The following is a 27,526-nucleotide window of genomic DNA, read 5'->3' on the forward strand; positions in this document are numbered from 1 at the left end:
GGTTTTCATAATTTTTTGACATTTTTATTTTAAAAATAAGTTGTGTTCGTTTTTTTTTATTTATTATTTAATTCATGCATTTTGTGATCTCTTAAATGGTTTATTTTGTTGTGATGCGTTTTGACTTGATGAAAATCTGGGCAAACCGTCGTGACGGTCCCACACTACATGTGTATATGTATATAAAGATATAGTGAATAAGGGGCTCGATATTGGTACATTATGCCTTACAATTTCATTTTATAGCCATTTATCATGTACATCAAGCAATTTGTTAACTTATTTACAAACAAATTTATTTATTATAAAAATGCATCAATTATTTTTGCCGATTTTTTTCTGTTCTCGTTGTTTTTTTGCCTGGCCATAATTTAAATAAATTAGATAATTTTATAAAACTAAGCTAAGCGAATGAAGTTTTTTCTTTTTGTAGGGTAGTAAAAAGTGAGCATAAATAAATAGTTCAATGGGCACGTGAGTAGAATAAATAGTGTGTGTGTGTGTGTGTGAATAATGGGTAAAGTTTGTCGATATGAATTTTGGGGTGTGGGTAGGGGGTATGGGTAAGCGGGGGTATTGGTTAGATCGCGCATAGGGCGCACAATTGTCAGCATCGCTGGGTCAAAGGATGTTTTGTGCATCCCTTGCTAGCAAGGTGGCAATTGGGCGTGGCAGGCGCAGTCAAACAAAATAATAAATAAATAAATAAATAAATAGCGTTAAATCGACTTAAATGCTAATGCAAAAATCAATTATTTCAATTGGTGCACATAATTGGCAAATTGACAGTGTGGGTAAAGTGCACGAAATAGTGTTGCGAAACAGTGTTGCAGTTGCAAATCGAATGTAGATCGTATTACCACAGCGGCATGGGGCGATGTCTAGCCAAATAGGCGGGCAGGCTGGCAGCCTTGGGCGCCGGGCAGCCTGCAAGTGAGAAAAAAAATACAAATTAAATCGATTCTTGGCATCAGGCTGGGCTGGCTCAAACTTACGGCAGACGGCGCAGGTTTGCTCGTCGGTGCCATCGCCGCAGCCATCGCGTCCGGAGCACACAATCGCCGTGGAGCGGCACAGTCCGTTGCTGCAGCGGTGCGGGCAATAGGCGTCCGGCTCGTTGCGGCTGGCCAGCAGGCCGCCAGCCTCAATTAGACGCATGAACAGATTGGGCATGGCCCGGGAGCCGCACAGATGCGGTGGCTCATCGCTGCCATCCTTGCAGGAGACAATCGCATTGCAGTACTCGTACTCCGGCAGGCACTCGCCGCTCTTGCAGCGGAACGTGTGCGCCGGACAGCTGTTGCCGCCCCTCTGGTGTCCATCGCAGCCCAGCTCATCCTCGCCATGTGGACACTGTTTGCGTCCATCGCAGAGCGCCGCACGTGAGATGCAGCGACCGCTGCGCTCACAGCGGAACGACTCCGCTGGGCAGGTTTGGTTGAGGCGCGCATTGTGGGTGCACTCCTCGTCCGAGTCGTCATTGCAATCGGCGCGACCGTCGCACACAAAGAACCACGAGATGCACACGCCACTCGAGCGGCACTGTAAAGGGTTAAGAAATCGATTAACAAAAGACTTGATACTTGAAAGGGACAGATTCACACAATTCGTGTACTTCATTAAGGGTATTCCTTGCAAGTAAGCTTTGGTACAAGTGGGACAAACAGCTTCTAAATGAATCTTCATGGTTATAAATTAAGTTTTATTTATTATATGGTCAACTAAAGATAAATAGTTACAATGTACCGGTAAATACTCGAAGTTCATCGCTTTACACGAACAGAAATATTTGAGTACGGTTATTTTTCGTCGATATGCTGTACCTAGAAAATTGTACTTGTGCACTTCTGAATGCATTTATTATTAATATATTAAATGGTTTACTATGGTACATTTTCAATCCATGGTACATGTTACTTGTAATTTTAAGTACTTTATAAATTTTTCGTGTGACTAAATCATAAAAAGAATCTAGCATTGATTAAATGGAGTCAATTTATAAATATGAAGTGGTACACTTTTGTACATTTTCCATCCATGGTAAATGGGTACACGATAAATTTTCCGTGTGACTAAATCATGGCAAAATAATTTAGCAATTGTAAAATTGAGTCATTTAATGACTTTACTTTGGTACATTTTATATTCAAGGTACATGTTAATAGGAAATGGTTAATTTTACTTGGAATTTTAGTGAGGAGATAATTGAACCGTGTGAATATATTATAGTTAAAAAAATTTGACATACATCAAATTTGTTTCACTAAAAAGGGTTTAAGCTGATGGATTTCTTCCAAGAAGGGTACACTTTAATGCCATAAGTAGAACATGTTGCTGGTAATTTTAGGTACAGGTTAACTTACCATGTGAAACAATATAAAAAATAAGCTAAGATCAAGTCTATTAATTGGAGCTACGCCTACCTTAGCTAAAGATTATTTTTGAAAAAAGAATTTCGTGCAAGCTTACCTGGAAGGTGCCGGGACTGCAACCTGTGCGTTCTGCGCTGCATTGTCCCTGTTCGCCGTTAGCCGCTGCACAGTCGCAAACGCCGCGTGCATTACACACCGTGTGTGGATCGGCCAGCTGGCATTGACGATCGCTGGCGCAGGGCAGACCCAGCGAGATGGCTTCCAGACCCAGATCGACACGCTTGCGCAGCTCGGAGCCCGGCTTGCCGCTCAACAGGGGCAGCGCGGCGACGGGAGCGACCGGAATCTCAGCTGGTTGCGGTGTAGCCTCCTCTGCGGGCATGAGCGGCTTTAGGGTGGTGACCACCGGCGCAGCGGGTTCCATGAGTGTGACCCGACTGGCCAAGCCGAGCATTGTTTGGGTGGTGATCTCTACAATGTCAGCGGGATTGGGCGTCGCCTCCTCGTGCGTCTGGCTGGCAGCGGGTGCAACATTTGCCTCCTCGATGTGGTTGTTGTGATCGAGCAGCGTATCCAATGTGGTCGACTCCAGTATCAGACTGTCCGATTCGAGCTCCTGCAGCCTGATGGGGCCAGAGTTGTCGATCAGGTCAAAGGGTAGCTCATCGGGTGACAGCGTGCGTTCCGGTTCATCTTCGGCTTCGGGAGTGGTCGACTCTGGTTCGTCTGTCTGTTCAGCTGCAGCTGTGCTGGCTTCCTGCTCTGACGGCATCTCGGGATAGAAGGTTATTAACTTCTCATCCAGCTCCTTGCTGGACGATTCGGTAACGGTTTCATCTTCGTGCTGCTCCTGCTGCTCCGGCTGTTCCTGCTGCTCATGTAGCTCATCCGCCTCCGCCAATAGATCGGGTATGGCTGGCATCTCGGTCTCTTCCAGCTGTTGCTGCTGCTGATGGTGCACGTGCTCGTCCGGCATGGGCATGGTTTGGCCAGGCTGTTGCCCAAATGGCACGGGTGGAACTGTGCTGTCGCCCTCCAGCATCAGATCGTTGAGTATGCCCGCAATGCTCTCGCTCTCCTTGAAGTCATCCGTATTCTGCTCCTCGCTGACAATGGGCACCTCGGCGGCCAGCTCTGGCGTTTGGGTGGCTGCAATCTCCGTTTCGGCTTCTGTTGTCACAGACTCAGCTTGAACAGTCTCGAGTATCTGCTGCTTATCGTTCAGGTTGTGTTCCTTCAGCTGCTCAATGCTGCTGTAGTCCAGCGTCTGCTCGGCTTCCAGTTTGGTCTGTTCGGTCTGCTCAGTTGCAGTAGCTGCGGGCTCGGACTCGGTCTCGGGCTCAGACTGTGGCTCGGTGGCCTTGATTGGCTGTTGCTCCACATTTGGCTCCGCTCCTTGTATGATATTATCATTTTCATTTTTGTCCATTTCCGTTTCATCTAGCTCTCCACTTTCACTGTTGTCGGCGGTGACAGTTTCCGCCAGCTCCGTCGCTGCCTCCGCATTGAGTTCGGTTTCCTTCAAAGCTTCGGTGTTCGTTTCCTGCATCTGCTCATCTTGGTTAATTGTCAATGCCGCTGGCGCTATTTCAGTGCCAGCCTCGGCTGCACCTTCAACAGCATGATGGTGATGGGCCTCCATCAGCTCCGGCTCTGGCAACGCCTCAACTTCATCCACATGCGACACCTCATCATTAGCAATGTTGTCCAACTGCTCTGCCTCCGACTCTGCCTCTGACTCTGCCGTCGCCTCGGGCTGTTTCTCTGCAATTGTTTCCGACACTTCGGGCGTCTTAATTGCATTTGCATTTAGTTCAGTCTCCGCTGTCAAGATTTCTGGTTCAGCTGCCGTTCGTTCAGTCGTTGCCTCCGCCTGCTGCTCCTCCTCCTTCTCCTCCTCCTCTTCGGCCACCTGCTCTGTGGTCTGCTCTGGCGCCAATTCATCATCATTTGCTGGGTAAGTCAATTCTTCGTGTTGCGCTTCGCTGATTGCCTCCACCTCGGCTGGCTGGTGCACAGTCTCCGTCTGGCTCTCCACCGTCTCCTCCTCCAGCTCAGGTTGCACATTCTGTTCCCCCTGCTCCTCATTGATTTGCTGCTGTTCGGTTGTTCGGTCAACATCGTCTTCAGCTGGTTGCTGCTCCGCGATTTGCTCTTGATTTAATTGATTGGCTTCATTTAAATCATCTTCGCCACTTGTCGGCTTGATGTCGGCGCTTTGTTCTGCCTGATCGGTTTCAGACTCCAGCTCTGACTCCTTCTCCGTCTCCGTCTCTGGCTCTGGCTGCTGCTCTCCTTCTTTTTGCGTCTCGATTTCAGCTGCATTCTCGAGCTCGGCAGTGGTTTCTGTTGTCAGCTCGACTTCTGCGGCTTCAGCATCAGCTTCTGGCTCAGCTACTGTTGGTTCGGGTTTCTGTTGCTCCTCTTCCACTTGATTTTCCATTTCCAACTCTGGCTCTTTCACGCCAACAATTGGCTCTGCTTGGCTTTCGCTGTCCTCTAATTTCGTTGGCTCCTCGATTTCGGTTGGTTCGGTTTCGGCTGGCACCGCTTCTTCCGGTGCCACCTGCTGCTCATCTTCCGGCTGCTTGGCTGGCGCTTCTTCCACTTCATCATTGGCTACTGGGACGGCCACTTGCTGTGGCTCCGCCTGTGTCTCCTCCTCCTCTTCTGGTTCTGCCTGCGCCTGGGGCGCCAGCTCCGTCTCCGTCTCAATCTCATGATCGCCCGATTGTTCCACCTCCTCCTGCTCCACGTTTTGTGGCTGCGTCTCCTTGGGCGCATTTGTCGCACTTTCAATTGCCGACACCTCTTCGACAGGCACGGGTATCAGATCATCATCAGCCGCAGCTGCAGCAGCTGTGGCTTCGCCCGTTGACGACTCCTTCTCATCCTCCAGCTGTTGATTATTCTGAGTAACATCCGTCTCGCTGTTGTTCTCCTCGTCTTTCTCTATGGGCACTGCGTCAATTGGGGGCTCCAGCTCATCGTGTTGTTGTTGTTGTTGTTGCTGCTGCTGCTGTTGCTCCTCCCCCTCTCCGGCCGTTTCATAATCGAATTTCATGGTATCGTCTGCGGCCTCTGGCGCAATTTCTTGTGCGCCTGATGCTTCAAGCTCCTCCTCAGCAGTCGGCTCGTTGTGCGTTGCAGTTGCTGGTGACGGCTCCGCCTCCACCTCTGGCTCTGCCTCGGTTTCCATCTGATCCGCTTCGGGTTTGACCTCATGCTCCTCCACGTATTCCTCATCGATCTTGTAGGGATAATCGTAGGCGGGCGCCGCTTCAGTCTCTTGCTCTGCATGCTCCATGGCTTCGGTGGCCACATCAGCGGGCGTCAGCAGCTGCTGAGCTCCCGTCGTGGATTGCGGTGCCTCAGCCGGGAGTTGTTCCTGCTCGGGCGCCGCTTCATGAACTTGTTCGGGTTTATTCAGACTATCCATCTCCTGCGCTGTTTCCTTTTCTTGCTCTGCTGCCTGCTGCTGCTCTGCTTCCTGTTTCTCTTGATTCTCCTCTAGCAGCTGCTGTTGGGTTAGCTCCGTTTCCTCATGTGCATGATCAACCAGATCGATTTTCTCGCCGTTATCCACTTCGATGATTTGTGGTCTCAACTTTTCAGGGTCCATGTCGTCCTCTTCCAGCGCTTGCTCCTCCACGCTGGCGGGCAGCTCATCCTCCAGCAGCATGACGGGCGCAGAAGTTGTTCGCGTTGTTGTGGGCGCTGGAGTTGTTGTTGTCGTTGTTGAGGTTGTTGTTGTTCTTGTTGTTGTTGTTCTTTTTGTTGTTGTTGTTGGCGTTGTGCGTCTTGTTGTGGGCGCGGGCGTTGTTGTAGTTGTTGTCGTGCTCGTTGTGGAGGCTTTCTCAATGGGCTGCTCCTCAGCTGCTGCAGGTGTTTCTTCAGCTGCTGGTGCCACACAGAGTCCACCCACCATGCGCGTTGGCGCCGTGCACTGGCAGCGTCCAAAGAGATTGGGTATTAGGAAATCGCAATGGGTGCGCGTATCAAACATTTGACAATGGGCATGGCTATAGCAAACGGCGCCAGGATGAGCCGCTGCAAGAGGAAGAGAGGGCAAACAGTTAGAGAGGTTGTTGAGAGAAGAAGAGAGCGAGAAAGAGAACGAGATTCGCATGGCCCGCTTTGGGGCTTTGGGATCTGCACGTTCTGTTATTAAACTAACCGTAAATGGTGCATCAGCCACCAAATGCATATTAAAAACCCATCATCATCATCAACCAGAACAGCAATGTGAACAGAACAACAACCGACAACAACAACGCGTATTATGGCAACAATCTGGAAGGCATTAGCCCGCCTTCGACATGCCTAATAACCGTCAACTGCATCAACAACGACGCATCGCTGATGACGTCGCCCATGGCTCAGCCCCATCCCCGCTCTCCTCCCCTCCTACATGCCATTCTCTACAAAGTTGCCATTTCCCCCATGGCCCATGTGTACCCTGCCTATCATCCGCGGCACATTCCACAGCCTAAGCGCCCGCCCGCCCGATATGGTGCGGTCCGGCTACTGCGCATAACTGGCCTGCCTGGCTGGCTGACTGGCATCTGAATCTCAGCTAGCTGCTTAGCGACTCCCAACAGCAACTCTTCCGACTGCTCTCTGGCTCTGACCCACTTTCCGGGCCTGCTGCAGGCGCTCAACTTGTTTTCACTTGTTTCGCTTTGGCTTTTGGCGTGGCAGTTCGCCAAAGCGACTGCAGCTGGTAGCAACTGGCAGCAACAGCCACAACAGCAGCAACTGCAACTGCAACTACAACTGCACCTGCACACCACACTCAACATTGCCCTTAGGGCTGCGTCTGGCTGCGCATTGCCTCAGCCAAGCTGAGCTCAGACGGGCTCAGAGAATGCAGTTAGCTGCCAGCCAGAGCCAGCGAGGCGCCCCAATTTTCATTGCCATGGCAAGCCGCTGAGCTGAGGCAGTCACTGCAGCTGTGCAGAAGCTGTGATTGCAAAACTGTGACTCTGACTTGTAAATAGCTGTGACTAAACCAGTCGAGATTTTGGCGTATCAGGTGCAGATGCTGAGCCATGGGTGGAGTTTATTTATGATTATGTGCCAAGCATTCAAGACAGTACAATTTTCGACAGTAGCACAAGTTAAGGCCATTTTCGCATGCTCAACGTAAGGCTAAAGGCAGTTAACATGAGGATAAATTTACCATGGGGAACTAATTTGGCACTTTTGCTTCATTGCGTTAAAACTTACAAGTATTTATATATACTATTGTATACTATTTTCTAGCTAAATTTGGCTGTTTTTAGAGAGCGTCAGCAAAGAAATAGCTGACATTTTAAACTGCTTAAGCTGTTTTTTGGTAACTCATATAAACTGTTTATTACCCTTTTGTACGCAGAGGGTTTATTTAGCTAATTTTAGCTATTTTTAACATTGCATTTATCTGCTTGTTTTTAAAGCCACAGTTGGCAGCACTCCTTTTGCAAGGTGGCAGCGCTGTATTTGACATTCCCATCTGCCAAAAAGTTACAGATATTTGTAAGGCAGTTACAGTTAACCTGCGAAAAGTATTTATTTGTTAAGTGAGGCTCGATGTTATCATGAAGCTGTTATTTCACTTAACATGCGGATAAATTAAACGTCCGACTGGCTAAGAAATGCTGCTTAAACTGTGGATCGTTGAGTATTTCAAGTGCGAGTGACTTTCATAAATAAATATGTGGCTGATTGAAGTGCGGCAGTGCATGTAATGAAGCTATCAAAAAGCGTGACTGCCGCAAAGTCACAGTATGCGAAGAGCACGTGACAAGCACTACAACTGAAAGACTTGATAACGGTTAAGTACTTGTGACTGTGAAAAGTAATAGTTACTGCAACGCAGCGCCAGCATTTTTGCTTCCCAAAAAAAAAAAAACGAAAAAAGAACATAACTCGCCACGAATTTCCCGCGGGAGCTTGCATTTTGAGTTGGAGTGTGGGTTATTTTCCTTTTTGCAGGGGGCAGGCAGCTGACAAAGAGTCAAACGTTGTCGGCTTTTCACAAAGGTATTTGCAGCATTTGCAGCCTGCCATTTGGTGGAACCGGTTGGCCTATGCACTTAAAAGGCGCATACTACATGGCGTATACTTAACGAACGCTGACGCTGGCTCCCAACTCAAATTCAAAGCTGCAGCATCTGACTCGGACTCTGACTGTGACTTTGGCCCGGCTCCGAACGTGTCTCGGTCTGCAGTTTGACACCAATATATGGAGCCGAGCGAGGCAGCCAGTGCCATAGACCCAGGAAAACCGAATGGTCTTTCACTTTTATAGGCGCCCAAGCTTCAGCCAACAATGGCAGCCCACCCGGGCGACTATGATGACGACGCCTCTGTGCACTGATCGATAAGCTGGGGCAATGCCATGGCCACTTAGCAGCTCCCCTCCCACCCCCCTTCCCCTCCAGCTGCTGAGACTGGCGCACCGGTGTGACAGGTTGCATGCGAATGCGGCACGACTGCATCTGGTAACCCACTTCGATTACGGCTGCCAGCGGCGGCGCGTGTGAAAATGTGTTTCGCCTCGAATCGCAGCTGATGCTGCCGCTTGCAGCTTGCCGTTTGCCGTTGCAGTTGCAGTTGGCAGCAGAGCTCCCGCTACTGCTCATCATCATAAAAGCAACAACAATTCATTTCATCAAAATCAGCATAAATTTCATTTGCACAGAAACTGTGTCAAGCCAAATGAAATGAACCGGTTCGTAACCGGAATTCAAATTAATATTTTAATATGGAAAATAGCCGAACCGAAACCCAAGCGAACAATATTTTGTGGTTCAAAAATGGTTGGGTTTAAAATAAAACAATTTCGAGGAAGATCAGAATTTTAAATTAAGTTGTTAATGAAAATTTTATAAATTTTCCCACCTAGATTCATGGCTGTCAAACTGAACCATAAGGCAGGAAGTCAACTCGAGGCGTTAGTCGAACCAGCGACTTCTCTTTTGGTGCCTGCAGCAACCACATTTGGCGGCTAAATGTGTCGCATTCCTGCGGCTTTAATAACTCAATTTATGTTAATTTTCGCTGCCAACTTTCATTGCGAATTGGCCATAAGAAAGCAAAGAGCAAAGGAAAAAAAAACTACGGCTTCCGAAACACTATTTCTAATTAATTGCAGCCATTTGCATTTGGTATTCGGTTTCATTTGGAGTTGGGGCTCGGGAGTTGTTTGTCAAGTGCGTTTGCCAATCTTTCAGTCACCTCTTTCTCCGTGTGGCCCACAATTATGCATTTTCTTTTCTACATTTTTCATATAATATTTCTTTTTGCTGCTTTTTATTGTTATGGCATTTCTTCAGTTATTGTTTGCGGAAGTGGGGGCAACTGAGTGGAACCAGAAACTGGTCTCTGGCTCCGACTCTGGCTCTGGCTCTGGCTCTGGCTACGAAACTGTTCCACATAATTTGCATGCAATTTAGCTTCTGGCGCAATTTGTCCAAATGGTCACTCAAATGGCATTTCCCCCATAGCGCAAATTAACACAGTTGTACTATTGTCGGCTTTTTTTTTTTATATGGTTTTTTATTTCTTCTTATTACGATTATTATTTTGTTTATTTTTTTTTTGGCGGCTCGAAAGCGGTCAAACGAAATGGAATGGAATTTTTTTTCGTTGGAAAGTGTTTTACGCTGACCAACTAAATTTGCGTATTTAAGTCGAAGCTAAAGACTTTAATTTGTGTTTAGAAAAGTGAGAGGATTTTTGTAGCTTTTGTGTTTGAATGAAAAGAATTTGCATAATGAGCCGAGTTCACGTTTTGCTATAAATTTGCCATTAATCGAAAATTTCATTGACTAGAGGAGGAGATTTTTTTAGGAATATTTTGAATATATACATATTGTTAACGCATTTGATTCATGTGTTGTGATTCATTGAATCATATTGCTTGAGTCACACAGTTAGTGGATGAGTGGATGGCATGGAACTGGTTCCGCTGCCAGTGTTGGCTAATATTGTTCATTTCTGTTCCATTTTAAAAGCTGGCAGCTCTCTAAGTACTTTTTAACTATGCTGCAAGCCGGTTTTAGACAAAACCAGCTGAAACTTAAAATATTTCAATTTATTTTACGAAATTTGTAGCCAAATGAAAAAGAATTATGTTTTGATTTTCGGAATACAATTAAACAGAATCAGATCGAGCCCAGTATATCGACATATATTTTTTACAACAATCCATATCTAAAACTAAATGAGTTCCTTAAAAACAAACGAATTGCAACCTTAACCGAACCTTATATGCTGTTTTTTAAAAAAGGGGTTGGTTTAATCTACACAAACTTTTGAGAGGGACTCAACTACAACGTATAATAGCTTGTCTTCCAATCTTTGTAAATCTATTTAACCATAACTGGAAGTTCCTAATTTTGCCAGAAGTTGATTTTGAGCACTGTAACAACACTGGACAACATTTGCCCTAAAATGCATCTGGCAACGCTTAACACTTGCCAGTCCCACAAAATTGTCGACTTTCGTATCGTTTAGATATCATCTTATTTTTGGCTTTAAAAAAGAAAGAAGAAATCAGAGAAACGAGAAGAAGTGCAGTTATTTAAGCGATGCCGGTCAAGTGATTCATTATCATCAACATTGGCTTCACTTTTGCTGCAACTTTTGTATGCAAATCAACTCTGTGAGATCTCAATCTCAAAATTTCTCGAGCTCAGTTGTTTTTTTGCTTGTCTTCGGCTACGTTTACGTCTTCGTCATGGCGAGGTTCTGTGTTGTTTACCGTCTGAATATATCTGTGCACTATTTGCCCGACCTGGCATACTTTTTCCTCCGTTGGAGCTGGACAGGCCGCGGCCAGAGGTACACATTGTCATATGTGTGCATAACTCATAAAGAGCGCTCGAGCTGGGAGCTGGAGCTGGGAGCTGGCAGCTGGTAGCTGGTAGCTCGTTTGGTTCGTTAAAAGACACACGAAATCCCGAAATGGGCTTGGGCTTGAGCTTTGGGTTAAGGTGCATGGGAAACTGGAACAAGTGGCCTGGCGACAACAGCGAAAGCCTGCACAGCTCCAAATCTGGCACAGCACTTGCTCAACTTGACCCAAGCAGGGGCAGAGCGAAGCGCAGCGACTCGAGTGAACGTTGGCCCCGCCAACTTTGTCAACTCCAGTCGCAGTTGCAGTTGCAGTGAATTCTTGGCTCCAGCTGCAGTCGGAGCCGGAGTTCTGGAGCTGGAGCTGGAGCTGGCTGCTACGCTAATTGGACTTTCTTTGGCCTGTGGCCGTGTCGCTGGCTTTCTTTTCACATAATCAGTGCAATTTAATTACAAAAGCAGCTACAGTCAGGCAATTAGGCATGTAAAACTGTCGCACAGCGAGAGAACGAGAGCGGGAGAGAGACAAGGAGAGAGAAAGAGAGGGAGGGAGAGATGCAGATAGAAATCGACAAAAGCAGAGGCTGCTGTCACAGGACCTGGCCAGATTTAACTGCCTGGTGAAAGGTTCTGCTCCTCACTTGGCTGTGCATTTTGCTTTCTTTATTGTTGGCTTATTTTTTGGTGAAAGTATCTCATAAATGGCATGCAACTGACTGCAGCAACAGCAGTCACAGCCGATCTAGCTGCAGTCGACCTGACCACATGTCATTAAAATTATTTTAATTAAATATTAAAGCAATGGCCCGGCCAGTTGCCAGCTGCTGTGCCACGCCCACTGGGCGTCAGCATTTGCATTGAGTGCATTTAAATGCCGTATAATTATGTCGCCAGACATCGCAGCAGCAGCAGAATGCAACAGGTGAATGGCAAAGACACGAACTGCTGTGCTCCGTACTATTGACTGCTGTTACAGTTCGCTGCCAGACCCTGTTCCCGTCTCAGTTCCAGTCGCAGTCGAGGTCTTTGTCGTGCCTGCTAAGCGGCAGGGCAAACAAATGTACCGCAAGTCGGCCAGCTGACGCGCACCGCTCTCCGCTCGACCGAACATTCTAATCAGATTAACGCCATTAGGCGCCAATGTGCCAACACGGCGGGAATGCGAGCCCAAGCATTGATCCCAATCGGAGCAGCTCGCATAGCAGCCGAGCTGTACGTTAAAACAAACAACTAATGGAACGCGCATTTAACTAATGGCCAGATCACAGCAGACCATCTCCAATGAATAGGTCTTTGCTCTTAGTCTGGGCTGAGCGGGCATTTAGCTAATGCCTGAATCACACTTGTTGATCTAATTTGAATAATTCTTATTAGCTCGACCTAGCTGGTGTTTATTTGAAATTGACTGTTATTTTTTGGCGGAAATGAGCTTTAAGCCAAACAAAATATTTGACTTTTATTAAAATAAAGTTGGCTGACAAATAGTTCTGAATGATGGGTTTGTTGACCGACTTTTTGAATATCGCCTTAAGCAAGGCTTTTGAAGATCCCTGAGCTAGGATGCGTAGAGCCCAAAAGTGTATAAGCTGGAGATTGCTAGCATTACAATCTTATATCTAATATATCTGCTAATTATAGAACCTCTTCTAGATTAAGATGGCAATCAAACTTAATTGATTTTATTTATATTAATAAAGCTAACTAATAAAAGTCAAGTCGGGATTGCCCGACTAGGGGGTATCTGTTATCGAAATCGGGAACTAGGTGAAGATATGTTCAACATTTCAAGTTTCTAGCTCTTAAAGGTTCCGAGATCCTTGTGTTCATATATACGGGCGGACGGACAGACGGACGGACAACTAGATCGACTCGGCTATGCTTCCTGCCTGTTACATACATTTTCACAAAAACAACAACATTTTCTAAAGTTTAGAATGGAGCGCATTATATATTTATTCACCCTAATCAAAAGGCGATCTGCTACTGCAGGTATTTATTGTTAATGAAATGCATTCTAAAAAAAATGAAAAAAAAAATTCGAACAAGTCTCTGTAGCTAAAATGCAATTATAGATCAAGCTTTGAATCTTGATAAAAATAAATGAGTGTGAATGTTTAACATTCTGCCAATTCATGCCAATATAAATCGAATTTTATACTGAACATAAACCAATTCATGCAACAGTCTTATCTAATAATGCCATCTAAAAATGATCGGATCATAATATTATGATAATCTCGAAATTACACCGAACTAAGCATCAATTAATATGTTAATCACTTCTTCCGACCTTAAATCTCAACAGCTCTTGAAGACGCTCTCAAGAATTCGAAATGAAACTCGAGATTTAAATTTATTTCAAGTGCTCATTTAACGTTTTTTTTTTGCTTTTTGAGCCGAGTTTTCTAGCGGCTTATGCTTCGTTATGAGGTTCTTGGAAAATTAACCAATTATGCGTATAATTAGTGACACGATTGTCTTGTTAGCCCGTGAGTAGCAATTGTTGTTGTTGTGTATCGTTGTCGCATGTTATTGTTATGGCCATGTTGTTAATTGTTTGTGTCAAGTGGCGGCAACAGAAAGGAAAATTGTTATAGACGTGTTAACGAACGGCAAACAATCAACGGAAATGAATGAAATGAGAGATGGTTAAGCAGATTTAAAACAGAAAAAAAAAAACGAAATAAAGATGCCAGATGGAAATACAATTACTAAAGAGTGGCTCTTAAGATCGAAGCTTGCGTGCTGGCCCTACAAATATGATAAGCAATTAAAGTTCCATTCTTATTTTTTGTTGAGCATTTATTGCAATTTGCCAGACACCAAAGAGTTGAACGATATTAATAATGTAATTGTAATTATGAAAAATTCCATGCAATTAGGGCCACAATTGGTCAACAGTTGTCTGATACTTACGTCCCAGACATGTGTGCTTGCGGAATTGCAAGAATCCCTCGACGCAGCGGCAGGCACCGTCCAGGCAGCTGCTGTTCGCCACCTTCATGGAGCACTGCTCGCTCAGCTGGCAATCGCCGCCCAATAGTTGAGCTGCAAGACGGATATAGAGGGAGAGAGGGGGAGTGAGTGTTTGTTTTTGGAGAGGGCGTGCTACTCTGGGCTATATGAGTAACGGTTCTGCATATAAGCAAACATCTTGGGCACCTCTATTTGCTGGCCAAACAACGACAACACTTCCAATAAAGGTATGGATGAAAAAAAAGTGGTATGCACTTTTGTCTGCGTTGTTTTGTCGGCTGCGAATGGGGGTTACTCAAAGATTGACTTTGCCTAGTTGGGCGAAGACTTACATGACAAACAGCGCTTGGTGTCCAATTGGACAAAGTAGGGCGCACACTCGCAGTAGCCCAGCGCCGAGCAGCTGCTGCCCTTGATGAAATCTGTGCAGTCCATGTCATGCTGGCACTTGTCGCCCAGCTCCAAGGCCTGAGCTCTGTGCAGCAGTGTGAATAATACAAAGATCTGCAAAACGAAAACCAGAAATATATCAGATTAATATTAAGTTAAAGAAGTTGTGCATAAGTTTCAGTTAAATATAATGCGACAAACAGAAAATGTACTTTTTCAAAGCATGCTGTACTTTTTTCTATTTGACGCTTGTAATTCTCAACCAGTTAAAGCTTCGAGGCTAGCCCAGAAGGTTCTTGAAGTAGCTTAAAGGACAGTTTGCATATTTTATACATTGTTTATGCCTTGTTGTTCATAGATTAGAGAAGTTATTAAACTACTTAATGAGCTTGAATAAGCATTTTTTAAAAACATCAAATTAAAATCTTATTTTCTTTTAATTTTACTATAATTATTTATTATATTTATGTAATAAATAATGAAATAGAAAATAATGTTAGAATATTTTGAATTTTTGACTATTTGATGATTAGATTTCACGCACTAACCGAAAGGTATGAAAACGTTTCGCAGAACCTCAAGGTTTTTAATATTTGCCTAAATAGTTGAGAATTGAAACTGTAATTATTGAAAGGCAAGGCTCTATTCACTGTCAATTCCTTTGGCTAAGAGCACGCTTGCCACATGTGGCACAAAAGTACAAAATCTCGTTCATTATGGTACACTTTGGTACACTAGCGCCCCTTCTTACAAAATGGTACTTATTTTCTCTGGTCTTCTATCAAATATATTGTGAAAATATTTAATACATATCAATTGAATTTGCTTCAAGATTTGATATGTATATCTAAAAATATTTATACATTTAAAAACGTTTATGTTTATACTAAAATAAAAGTGGTACTTTTAGAAAGAGTTCGGTACATTTTCTTGTACCTAAGCCTAAGTTTCTAAGCACAAGTGCCATAGCCTAAGTTCCAAGCTTAAGAAGGTGCAAACTGTAAGTTCTGGAAGCTATTATATCCACAATAATCTAATAGTTTCCAGAACTATAAGCTGCACAATTATCTAATAGTTTCCAGAACTATTAGATCCACAATAATCTAATAGCTTATGAAACTTACATTCGGCCCCTTCTTAAGCCATCTAAATTGCCGCATTATGTGCATAAAACCTCATCTTCAACAATTATATGCACTGGCACATTTACAGTCCATATGAACTTGAGCTCTATGTTGGACTCAAGCTGAGGCTGGGTCTCAGCCTCGTGGCTAAGATTGAATTCACAGATCTTACATAATTGCAGCAAATGCAGATGATATAAGAATTATGGTTAATCAACAATTTAATTGGCAGCCAAGCGCAAAATTTGAACAGCTCATGCAAAAGCGTGGTGAATTTACCAACACTGGCGGGCATTTGCGCAGCGGCCAGCTAATTGTTTGAGCACACGAAACTGCCGTTAGCCAAAAGTCTTGGCCATAAACAACAGCAACAGCAACAAGCGAACATATATGTAGCTGGCACATATAATTAATTTGTGTAGTCGAAAATCGCACGAGATACAAAAATAAAAGATACAATACGAGAGGCAGCTGCCTTTTTTATGAATGAAGCGCTGCATACACATAGACAGATACAGGTGTGTGTAAGGTGTGTGTTACGAGCGTTTGTAACTGACAGTTAGCCAGATAAGTAGACGAACACGTTATAGATGCTACAAAGAGATACAAGCTCAGGTTGTAAAACAAAATTAACAGTTGCCTGAACACAACACACGCCCAGCTCAGACCCGAGACTGCAGATCTGAAAACGGACCCCTTTTGGGCTCGCTCCCCCTTTCTCCCCCCCCCCCCCTGTCTCTCTCTCTCTTTCTGGCTATATAATTAAATACAAAGGGTACTCGACAAAACACAAGATACAGTTCTACAGCTTTGTATCTTTTCGGCTAGAACCTTGTCTGTGTATCTGTTTATGGCTAAAAGACGGCACAGAGTACAATGCACTCGTGTTAAGCGCCACACGCCATTAATTATGCCAACTAGCTGCTAGATAAACCCCTCCCCCCACTTGTTAGTTACCTCAGCAAAAGTTAGGTAACTCCATCTATTTGCATAGTCTGACTAGATTATATACCGAGAAGAAAAACCTTACTGAGCCGTCTGATTTGTGTAATTATGTATTTTAATTTGCAACTTAAATTTGCTGGGGCATAAAATTCAATGACAGCATTAAATTGAAATAGATATCTACCGAAAGGGGGGGCGGCAGGTCGCCGGCTCAAACTCTATACCAATAAGAATTCCAATTGCTAACACAGGCACGCAAGCCAAGTTCTGCCCGTTGTTGTTGTTCTCGTCGTTGTTGCTGTTGTTGTTGAGATGTAAGTTTACAGTTGGAAAAAGAAGTCGAACCTGAATGCAGCTTCGTGGCAAATGACGCAAGCTGCGCACTTTTTGTTTATGCCAATAAATTGATGTTTATGTTGATTACAAAGATATTTTTATACCCTATGCAGCGGGTATTATGGTAATGCAATCAAATATGCAACACACTAAAGCAATACCTGTAGAGTATATTCATTTGTTTTTGTAATCAGTCTGAATATATCTGGGTATATATCCTTCTTGATTCTCGCTGCTGTCAGATATAGCTGATACGAAACTTAGTTCTGAATAAAGATACGAAAAACTTTGTTGTTTGTAATCATACTATATAAATATTTCATCAAAATTGTATAAACATATTTATAGACGAAGATCGCCATATTACGCTCAAGAATTAATTTTGATCTTAAACTTAAACATTCAAAATTTAATTTAAAAAACAATTTCTGGAGGCAATTTTCTAAAGCAAATTTCTTGAGTGCAAAATTCTAATTAGGATTAAATGCATTCAAAACTTAATCGAGAAGTGCCTCGGATTTTTTCTTATCAAATCAAGCATAGACTATAAATGAGCTTTAATTAAGATTTTCGGTAAATTTATTTATTTACGAATCGAACTTAATTTTGGCACGAAATATTCGATTATTTTTCAGACTCTCAATTAAATTAAGATTTTCTGAATTAAAGTATTTTAAACTCGCTTTTGGGAAAACCGAACTCAACCTATGCTGAGATTTAGGCACGAAATATTCGATAATTTTTGTCAGTGCAGGTTTTCAATTAACTCAAGATTTGCTGGATTAGAGTTTGCACATAAAACCATAAAAAGGCTAATATAAAAATCTATTATATGCCGGTCACACTTATGTAATTCCAAATGCAATTTTTTTTCTAGGAAGACATGAATATATACATATAGATATATGTATACAGTTAGAATTGGGAGCCAGCCACTTTTGCCACAATCACTTAACAACCACAATTTCTACTTATTTCCAATTGGATTTTTGTTGCTGCTGCTGCTGCTGTTGTTGTTGTTGTTGTCGCCGCAAAACTAAACGTGGGCTCATAACAAAACACTCAACATCAGCAGCAGCAGCGGCAACGGCAGCAATTGGTATTCGAGTTGAAAAGAATGGAAACAGGCAACAGGCCCAAACTATCGAAAGAGACAGAGTCTCAGTTCCATTCTCAATACACAGCAGCAATATATCTCTATGTGTATAAAAAGAGAAAAAAAGAAAAAAAAAAAGTCAATAAAAATTGTTTAATTATGCTTTCGAGTGGCTTTTAAGCACAAGCAGAGAATGTGATCATTGTTGTTGGCCCATTAGAGTGGCCATCATATGAAAGACTCTGCTTCTACACAACCTGCCTGCCTCTCCCCCTCTCTACTTCCCCCTCTCTCTCTCTCTGTGCGTCTCTGTGTGGCAGGTTGACCCATTAAGCGGGCAAGTTACTTTCATTGCCAGACGCTTTTGTTGTCTTGGTGGCAGGCAACTTTCAAGTGGCACCAAAAGCTGCGTCTAAATAGCCCCGAAAAAAGCCAAAATGTATGAAATATTTGCGCCTGCCTGCTTAGCCAAATAATTGCCAGCCACGAGTGTGTGTGTGTGTGTCCACCCGTTGATTTGCAAGTGGCAAGCCGTAATACATCTTCAGCACGCACATCATTCATCAGCGCGAACTGGTTGTGGGTAGAGGGGAGAGGGAGGGGTGCTCTTGTGGCTGTCGCGGTTGATTTATATTTTGTTTACGGCAACTTTGCAATCTTTACAATGCCCGTTGCGCTAATGAAGAAGTGGCCCGAACGCCCAGGTCCAGGCGGTACTCGTAATTTACGCGCTGCATCGTAAAAGAACAGCAACAGGACCAAGCACAAGAAGCAGAAAAAACCCACACACACACGCAAACACACACACACAAGAAAAACAGAGTGGAAAAAAAGCAAATCATTTTTCGTGTTTTACAAATTACTTTCGTACATTTTTTTTTTAGTTCTTTTCGTATATGGTTTTTTTTTTTGTTTAATGATCGTCGGGCGCCAGCCTGTCTGCTGACCTTTGGCCGCGGCACGGCTGCTCGAACGGGGGGGAGGGCAAGGCTGCAGTTGCAATGCAGGTGAAGCGGCTGCAAGCTGCCCGAAACAGGCCGCCAGAGAGCCAGAGAGAGAGAGAGAAGAACAAAACAAACAACGAAATGGAGATAAATAATTTGTTACGCTTGCCTTTTTGCGCTGCCGGAGAAATGTGTGTCGAAAACTATGGTAACTTTTCCAGTGCTGGTAAATTGAAAGAGTTGCATAACGATTAAAAAGCGCAGTTGATTAAAGTTAGCTCAGGCTGAAAATTATTAGTAGTTGGTCTTTAGGCAGGACGTAACTGTTTAAGCGCTCGACTAACAACAGGCAGGTCGCTGGTTCAAATTCAGCTGCAATTTTTGATTTATATAATATATATATTTATTTCATTTCTGAATAATAAACAAGGAGCATAATTGAAAGAAGAACGAGGAATGTAAAGGAAATTTGTAGGAAACTTGAACAGACTAAGGCGAAAGACTCGCGAACAAAGTAAATCTAACTATAAATCATAAAACAATTTAAAAAAGTTTATTTATTGATTAATAAATTGTAAAATTCCATGTGTATGTATATAGTATTTTCTTTTATATACATTGTTTAATATATATATGTATACATATTATTATTTTGTTGTAATATATAGAAAATGTCTGCAAGAACGATTCAACCTGACTATGCATATTTATTTATTTAATATATAAAGAACATAAATGAAAATCGCTTTTTGCTACCTTAGTTCGCCATCGTTTTAAAAGCTTTTGTTAGTTAGTTAAATTATAGATTGCTGCTCGATTTCTTAAAAAAATCTATTTAAGAATGAAAAGTTACCTTAAAACAAATTCCCATAACTAGCCTAAATTTATTTAATGCACATTTCTTGTGCTCAAAAAAGTTTCATCAACATTTATGACTTTAATAATTCAAAGCTGTTGCGTGCCAGCCGTCTAACGACATTAGACAGAGGCCCACTGGAGCATTAAGCGTCAAGTTCCCAAGACTAAGCCCAAATAAAAAGTGTAACTCCCACCGTTTTTATTAGATTAATTTGCCTACATTATTCAGCGCTCAAGTGACGACTCCCTGCCGAGCGAGCAATAACAATAAGAACAGCCACGGGGCTGGCAGAGGTAGAAGCAGAGGCAGAGATAGAGGCAGAGGCAGAGGCAGAAGAACGTCATCATCGACGCCTAGCCATCTATCAGACACAGTTTGACCCAATGGCCGACTTCACAGCTCTTTCACACACTCAAACACGCACACACACACACACACACACACACACACACACAGACACACACCGAGAGACAGTCACTTAGCGAGCTGTAAGAAAAACTTGGCCAACGGCCCACGATCAAAGTCAAAGTCAAGTTAAAGTAAATGCCCAACCCACGCCAAAAATGTTCAAAAGCACAAACAAATATATATATACAGCTATACAGCATATTCATGCATATATACATATGTCCAAGTACCGCATATATCTTAATGCCGGCAATGCTTAGGCGAACAATGGCATGGGTTGACAATAATTGGAGTTTGGCGTTTGTGGAGCAGTTCGCATTGGCAACGCCCCCGACTAACAAACTTAAAAGAAATGTACAAAATTAAATATTGTGGCAACCTCGTTTGCGCTGATCAATGGGATTTGCAAAATGTTTGTCAACACTGGCGCAAGTCCAATGTATGTGCATGTATATATGTATTTGTATTTGTGTTTGTAGCTTTGTTCGTGCAGACTTACCGCTAAAAGCCGCTTAACCGTAAAAGCTTCGCTGAGCAACGCGTTATTTGCAGGTTGCTTTCTCGACGCAGCCGACGTCGACGTCGGCGTCGCTGTCGCTGTCATTGTTGTTGCTGCTGTTGTTGTTGTTGTTGCTCTCACAGAGCGCTCGCTTCCAAGAAGAATTTTCCAGCTATGTGTTTGTTGTCAAATGCAACTAGCTGTTGTTGTTGTTGTTGTCTTTTTTGTTTGTTTATTTATTTGCGTGTGTATGTCTGCTGCAGGCACAACCTTTGAACTTGACGGGGTCAAAACGGAAATGAAACGAAACGAAACGAAGCCAAACGAAACGTTGAATGCGTGTAAAAAAGCAAACCAAAGCGAAAAATGCGCTCTCCAAAAATAAAATAAAAAAATTAAAAATAATAATAATAATAAAAACATATACATATGTGAATGTGTTTCATTTTGTTTTTTATGGCGTTTTGCCGGCCGGCTCGCACGCCCCTCATTCGCATTCAATGGGCGCAGCCAGTGCGCTCCACTTACGAAAAAACGAAGAGGAAAAACGAAAGACTTAGGCAACGAACTTGAAATTAACACCTGGCCGCCTATAATTGTTTTTGTTTCCTATTTTTTTTTTGTTCTCTTTGGGTCTTTTTGTGTGTCGCTATTTTCACTTGCTGTGACGACCTTTGTCTTTTTGCCTCTCACTGTTAATAGAACTCTTTTGTTGTTGCTGTTGTTGTTGGTGTTTGAATTTTGGGTTTCTTTTAGTTATAAAATCTAATTTTATTGCAATGTGCGCTCGGGAATGTGACGACAACGTTGTCAGCTCCATAACCGTTATGCGGCATTCAATTTTGATTGTATTTGGGCTGATTCTCAGCCAGATCTTAGCTGCTCTTGTTGTTGTTGTTGTCGTTTTTATAACTTAATAAAAAACTCTTAAAAACTTAAAGGCGTTGCCCGACTTGGAGTTCCGTTTAAAGTGGGCTGAAACTCGGAGCAGCGGCTACAGCCGCAAGCTGTGCACATAAAAATTAGTGAGCATCGGACATTCAACGTTGTCTGTGTGGCCCATTAAACTGCAGTCTATGCTAATGCCTTACAGCGGGGCACACACACACCACCTCACACACGGACAGGCACAACAAACACACGGAAACTGTGGATGCTGCGCAGCCATAACCTATTGACCAATAATGCTCTTGTAAATTATAGCGCTATGCACAATGAGAAATCGTATTGATCATGAATTTTTAGCTGAGCAGCTAAAGCTTTGAGGTTCTTGGAATATTAAAGAATTTTTGCACAATGATAAAATCGTATTGAAAATCTTTTACAAGCTGACCAAGCGAAGCTTTAGAGTTCTTCGAAAATTTAATAATTTTTAAATATGTGAAAAATATATATTCTTGGTTACGAAAAAGAATATTCGTTTTGTTTCTTTAGATTTGTTTTGTATTTCTCTAAATAGTTTTTAATTGTGAGAATATTAGAAGGTATTCATGGCTTATACTCGTACAAGCTTAAGTATTTGAGCTCATTTTTGTCCAACTGAATAATATAACTAATATCTTTGATAATATTTATATATATCTGAGCATTATCTGAACTTCTATAGAATAAGTATATAAATAAATATAAAAAAATTATTTTAGTTATCCTGTTTTATCAAAAATAACTTGTTTATATACAGATATATATTTACGAATCTAGTTATTTTAGATAACCATTTTGAATAACAATTTATGAATCCGCAGAAGTTATTTTAGTTAAAAAAAACCCTACCTAAGTACTCTTAATACTGCTCAGCATTAGCCTAAATAGTTCTAGAGTATAAGATTATCTAAACATATATACATCAAATATCTATCAAAAATGTTAATTTAGAGTTTTTTAAAAAACTCATGATATTTGCAGCTCAATATAAATTGCTCATATGATCAAAGTTTGAGTTCAAACTCTTTCTATTAATATCTAGTGCCCAACTCTAGCAGAAATTTCGCTCAGTGTAGTCACGTTGCCGTTGCTGTTGCTGCTAGCGGTTTATTTTCAGCAAGTCCTGCAAATGATGATTATTTGCATTGCGGTCAAAGTGCAAGTGCAGGGGCGTTAAGCGCTCGTCGAGGCACATTCAATCAGCTCGGCTGCAGCGGCGGCAGCGGCAGCAGAGATTGATTGCAGCAGCTGACCCAGTCGGAGTCGCAGGAGCCGCGGCAGGATTAAGGCTGTGTCGGCAGCCAGGTGCCAGCTGGCTGAATTTATGTGTCCGCCGCGACACGCACAATCGATCAGCGCCCATGTGTGTGTGTGTGTGTGTGCGTGTGTGTGTGCGTGTGTGTGCGCTTGAGTGTGTGTTAGTGTGTGTGTGTTTGGCTGCACAACCGCAAAACTGCAAATGGAGTTGCAGATGTGAATGCAGCTCGCGAATGCATTTTTCTTGCTCATTTTTTATTTCGATATATTTTTTGCAGTTGTTTTTTTTTTTTGCATTTTTTATTTGCGGTTTTCGCTTGATCGCACTTTGGTCGTCGGTGTCGGTTGGTCTATCGGTCGCTGGGTCGTCATCAATGCAGCGGCCATGGACATAAACTTGGCAGCATAAAAAGAAGCACACACACACACACACACAGATACACACACGGTCGGAGAGTCACAGAAGCTGTGGCAAGCAAAAAGCAGCGCGATTTTTGCACCGTTATGCGCCCAATATGGCGACGCAGCGTGCTAGAGCGAGCGCGCATGCTAACACATGTGGCACGGCTGCAGTTGCTGCTGCTGCTGCTGCTGCGGCTGCTGCTGCATCTGCATCTCCTCCCAAACTAGCCGTGGCAGGAGTGTCTTCATCTGCCTGACCGCCCGCTAGCCCCTGGGCCGCGCCTTCAACTAGCGCTGTCTTCACTTGACTGCGTTCCATGTTTGTTTGTTTGTTTGTTTGCTTTTTCGAGTGTGTGTGTGTTGTGCATGTGTGTGTGTGTGTGTTTAGAATGCGCAAGACAGAAATTACAGTCGCCGCTGGCCGCGCCTTGGACATGGACACAGCGCAAAACAACTGCAGCACACACACACACACACACTCTCAGCACTGACAATCGCCCCTCGCCCTCCCCCTGCCCCTTGCCGGACGCCAGTGGCTGGACATGAACAAAATCAACGCCGCCACAGCCCCAAACAGCAAACACACGAAAAAAAACCCATTGAAGAGACGTTCTAGCAGATCGAGACCGTAAAAAATAAAACAACAACAACAACACAGGCGAGTTGAGGAAATTCTTAAACAACTTTTGGCCGTGGCGGAAGAATATGTTTTAGGGCGCAGGATCAACAACACATTAGACCTAATTATTATTATTATTATTTTTAATTTTTAAATTTCTTTTTTTTGAATATTTGTCAGTTTATTTTTTTGCACACGCGTCGCGCACTGATTTTTGGTTATATTTTTGTAATTTTTACCATTAAATGTTAAATTTGTATATAATTTTTGGTGTTTGTTGTAGCCGAAAGCAACAACTGCACACACTGAAACACGCTGTCTCGTTTTGCTGTATTTGCTGTTTCTTTCAATTTTTCTCTTTCTTTTTTTGGAGGCGAGCTTGGCACGTCCGCACGTTACGTTGGTCAGCAACGAACTGAAGAGGAGCACGCCAACGACGGACTTAAGAACTAAGACAGCAGCCGTTTGCAGACACGAAGAAGTTACCAACGGCGGCAGCGACAGCGACAGCGGCAGCGACAGCGACGCCAGCTTAAAAGCTCCGGCTTGCCAACAGGCCAAGAGGCAAAGTCAAAGTCAAGGCAGCAGCAGCAACGGCAACAGCAGTTGCTGGCGCTGGCGCAGGCGCAGCCGCAGCTGAAAGCTTTGCAAAGTCTGCAAAGTGGACGTCGACGCTGCGCAGACGCAGACGCAGACACGACAAGTGCCGTCGTCGTCGTCGACGTTGTTGTTGTTGTCTCTGCTGCTGTTGCTGCTGCCGCTGCCGCTGTTGTTGTTGTTGTTTTTATTTTCTTGCACTATGTTAATATGGACGCAGCGACTGCGGAGGCTGCTTCTGCTGCTGTCGTTGTTGTTGTTGTTGTTGTTGTTGTCTGTTATGCTGTGTGCTTTATTTGTTTCTTTAATTATGAGTGTCAGTTGGGGACAGTTGCAAGCGCAGATTAAAGCAGATAAATGTAGCCTACACACACACACACACACACGCACACACACACAGCTTAGAAGATACACCTACTACCCAAAACTACTTTATTTGTTTCTTAGTTTCTCACTTTTCGTGCAAAATTAACCGTTTTTTTCGTTTGCTTCCGCCAGTGTTGAGCAATCGCATCAGTTTCGTGCTGCTAACTAAGCTGTGCCCGGAAAAAAACGTGAAACGATTCTACTCCGAAAATAAACAAAGCATTCGCGCTAATTGAATAATGCGTTTGGGTGTCTACTGTCTTGGGCAGTCAGTCCGTTCAGTTTCTATAGGCTCTTTAAAATTTAAAATTATAATTTAATGGCTTTAAATTGGTCGCTTGGGGTGTAATTTTCGCATTTGCGTTCGTTTCGAGAAGCGTCTGACCCAAGAAATTGGCGGAGAAACAGTTGATTTGGTCGGGCTTTGACTGGACAAGTGGGTGGTCACAGTTGTTTTCAAAAGTCGAAATAAAAAAAATATCCAATGAAAGCTTTAAATATAATCAATTTGCAAGACTCGAAGAACATTTGCTTATATTTAGCATATCATCAACTTATTTCTATGAAAACTAACCCATTTTATATAAAATTAGAATATATCAATCCATTTATTTTAGCCCACGCATTCGAAACTTCTTGAACTACCCACGCACATACATAAAGCAATCGCCTTCGCACAAGAAGCGTAAAGATCTTTTTTTATATTGTGCCAAGTGGGCACTTGAAAGCGTTGATCTTTTCTGATTTCGTTTTCTTTCTCCGAACTTGCTTTAAAAAAAATTGCTTCGATTTTGGTTAAATTTTTCGTATAACACAACAAGACAGAACTTAATTTGAAGATTTATATTGAGCACCGGAAGGCGTAAGACGTAAACTTGATTGTCCCACAGGCAGCACCCAAATACATATGCACAGTCGTATGTGCATATATATATAAATCAATAATTGACGCTGATTGTGTAAAAAATGGGGAAATGATCATGAGTTTTATTATATGCCGGGTTGAGGGAACTGTGAATACGTATGCAAAATAATCAAGCATAACCAAAGCATATTCATGATTTGTAACCACTTCCAAATTTAAATTTGGAGGCGGACTTTATCAATAACATGGGTCATTAGTTAAGTAATCATCATGTTAAAGGCGATTATTCACCCTCGTTAGCGCTTTACATTGAGAACTTTAATTGAAATATGAAAATATAAAAAAAAGTTGTTCTTAAACTTATATCCCCTAGGGGTAAACCTTTGCGCGCCCAGGTCTGAATTGCCTTAACATAAATTCTGATTTATATGACACGAACTTCGACTAAAAAATATGATGCCAGATTTAAATGCCAAATTAAACTAGAGGCCAAACCATGAAGAAAAATCAAAATCTCGTGAAAATCGGTTGAGTTTTGACCGAGTTATGATAAGGGGAAATTTAGACCCATTTCTATCCCTACCCTCTAAGTGTTACATTTTGACATGAATTTCGACTAAAAAATATGTTTCCAGATTTAAATGCCAAATTAAACTAGAGGCAAAATAATAAATCAAAATCAAAATCTCGTGAAAATCTGTTGAGTTTTGACCGAGTTATGATAAGGGGAAATTTAGACCCATCTCTATCCCTACCCTCTAAGGGTTACATTTTGACATGAATTTCGACTAAAAAATATGTTTCCAGATTTAAATGCCAAATTAAACTAGAGGCAAAATCATAAATCAAAATCAAAATCTCGTGAAAATCTGTTGAGTTTTGACCGAGTTATGAGAAGGGAAAATTTAGACCCATCTCTATCCCTACCCTCTAAGGGTTACATTTTGACATGAATTTCGACTAAAAAATATGATGCCAGATTTAAATGCCAAATTAAACTAGAGGCAAAACCATAAAAAAAAGTCCAAATCTCGTGAAAATCTGTTGAGTTTTGACCAAGTTATGAGAAAGGGAAATTTAGACCCATTTCTATCCCTACCCTCTAAGTGTTACATTTTGACATGAATTTCGACTAAAAAATATGTTTCCAGATTTAAATGCCAAATTAAACTAGAGGCAAAATAATAAAGAAAAATCAAAATCTCGTGAAAATCTGTTGAGTTTTGACCAAGTTATGAGAAAGGGAAATTTAGACCCATTTCTATCCCTACCCTCTAAGTGTTACATTTTGACATGAATTTCGACTAAAAAATATGTTTCCAGATTTAAATGCCAAATTAAACTAGAGGCAAAATCATAAAGAAAAATCAAAATCTCGTGAAAATCAGTTGAGTTTTCACCGAGCTATGATAAGGGGAAATTTAGACCCATCTCTATCTCTACCCCCTAAGCGTAACATTTTGACATGAATTTCGACTAAAAAATATGTTTCCAGATTTAAATGCCGAATGTAACTAGAGGCCAAACCATGAAGAAAAATCCAAATTTCGTGAAAATCGGTTGAGTTTTCACCGAGTTATGATAAGGGGAAATTTAGACCCATCTCTATCCCTACCCCCTAAGCGTAACATTTTGACATGAATTTCGACTAAAAAATATGTTTCCAGATTTAAATGCCAAATTAAACTAGAGGCAAAATCATAAAG

At 42.6% G+C, this 27,526-nt stretch overlaps 1 protein-coding gene across 2 annotated transcripts; it reads right to left on the reverse strand.

Moving 5' to 3' along the window:
• Positions 1 to 80: 80 nt before the first annotated feature.
• On the reverse strand, positions 81 to 20,981 carry ImpE1 (Ecdysone-inducible gene E1). Of its 2 annotated transcripts, XM_064686199.1 has the most exons (5): positions 14,522 to 14,745; positions 14,130 to 14,261; positions 2,470 to 6,422; positions 996 to 1,542; positions 81 to 927 (listed from the first exon to the last, which is right to left on the reverse strand). In XM_064686199.1, the coding sequence occupies exons 1-5, from the start codon at positions 14,622 to 14,624 to the stop codon at positions 857 to 859; spliced, it is 4,806 nt and encodes a 1,601-aa protein (XP_064542269.1). In that variant the 5' UTR covers positions 14,625 to 14,745; the 3' UTR covers positions 81 to 856. The 2 variants fall into 2 exon arrangements, with proteins under 2 accessions (XP_064542269.1, XP_064542270.1); XM_064686200.1 differs by lacking the exons at positions 81 to 927; positions 996 to 1,542; positions 2,470 to 6,422 and adding an exon at positions 20,791 to 20,981 and having other exon boundaries at positions 14,017 to 14,261; positions 14,522 to 14,693.
• Positions 20,982 to 27,526: the final 6,545 nt, after the last annotated feature.

The sequence above is a fragment of the Drosophila montana genome, unplaced genomic scaffold (assembly GCF_035044405.1).
Source record: "Drosophila montana isolate Dmon_TW-CO22-7 unplaced genomic scaffold, ASM3504440v1 contig_3175_1, whole genome shotgun sequence".
NCBI lineage: Eukaryota > Metazoa > Arthropoda > Insecta > Diptera > Drosophilidae > Drosophila > Drosophila montana.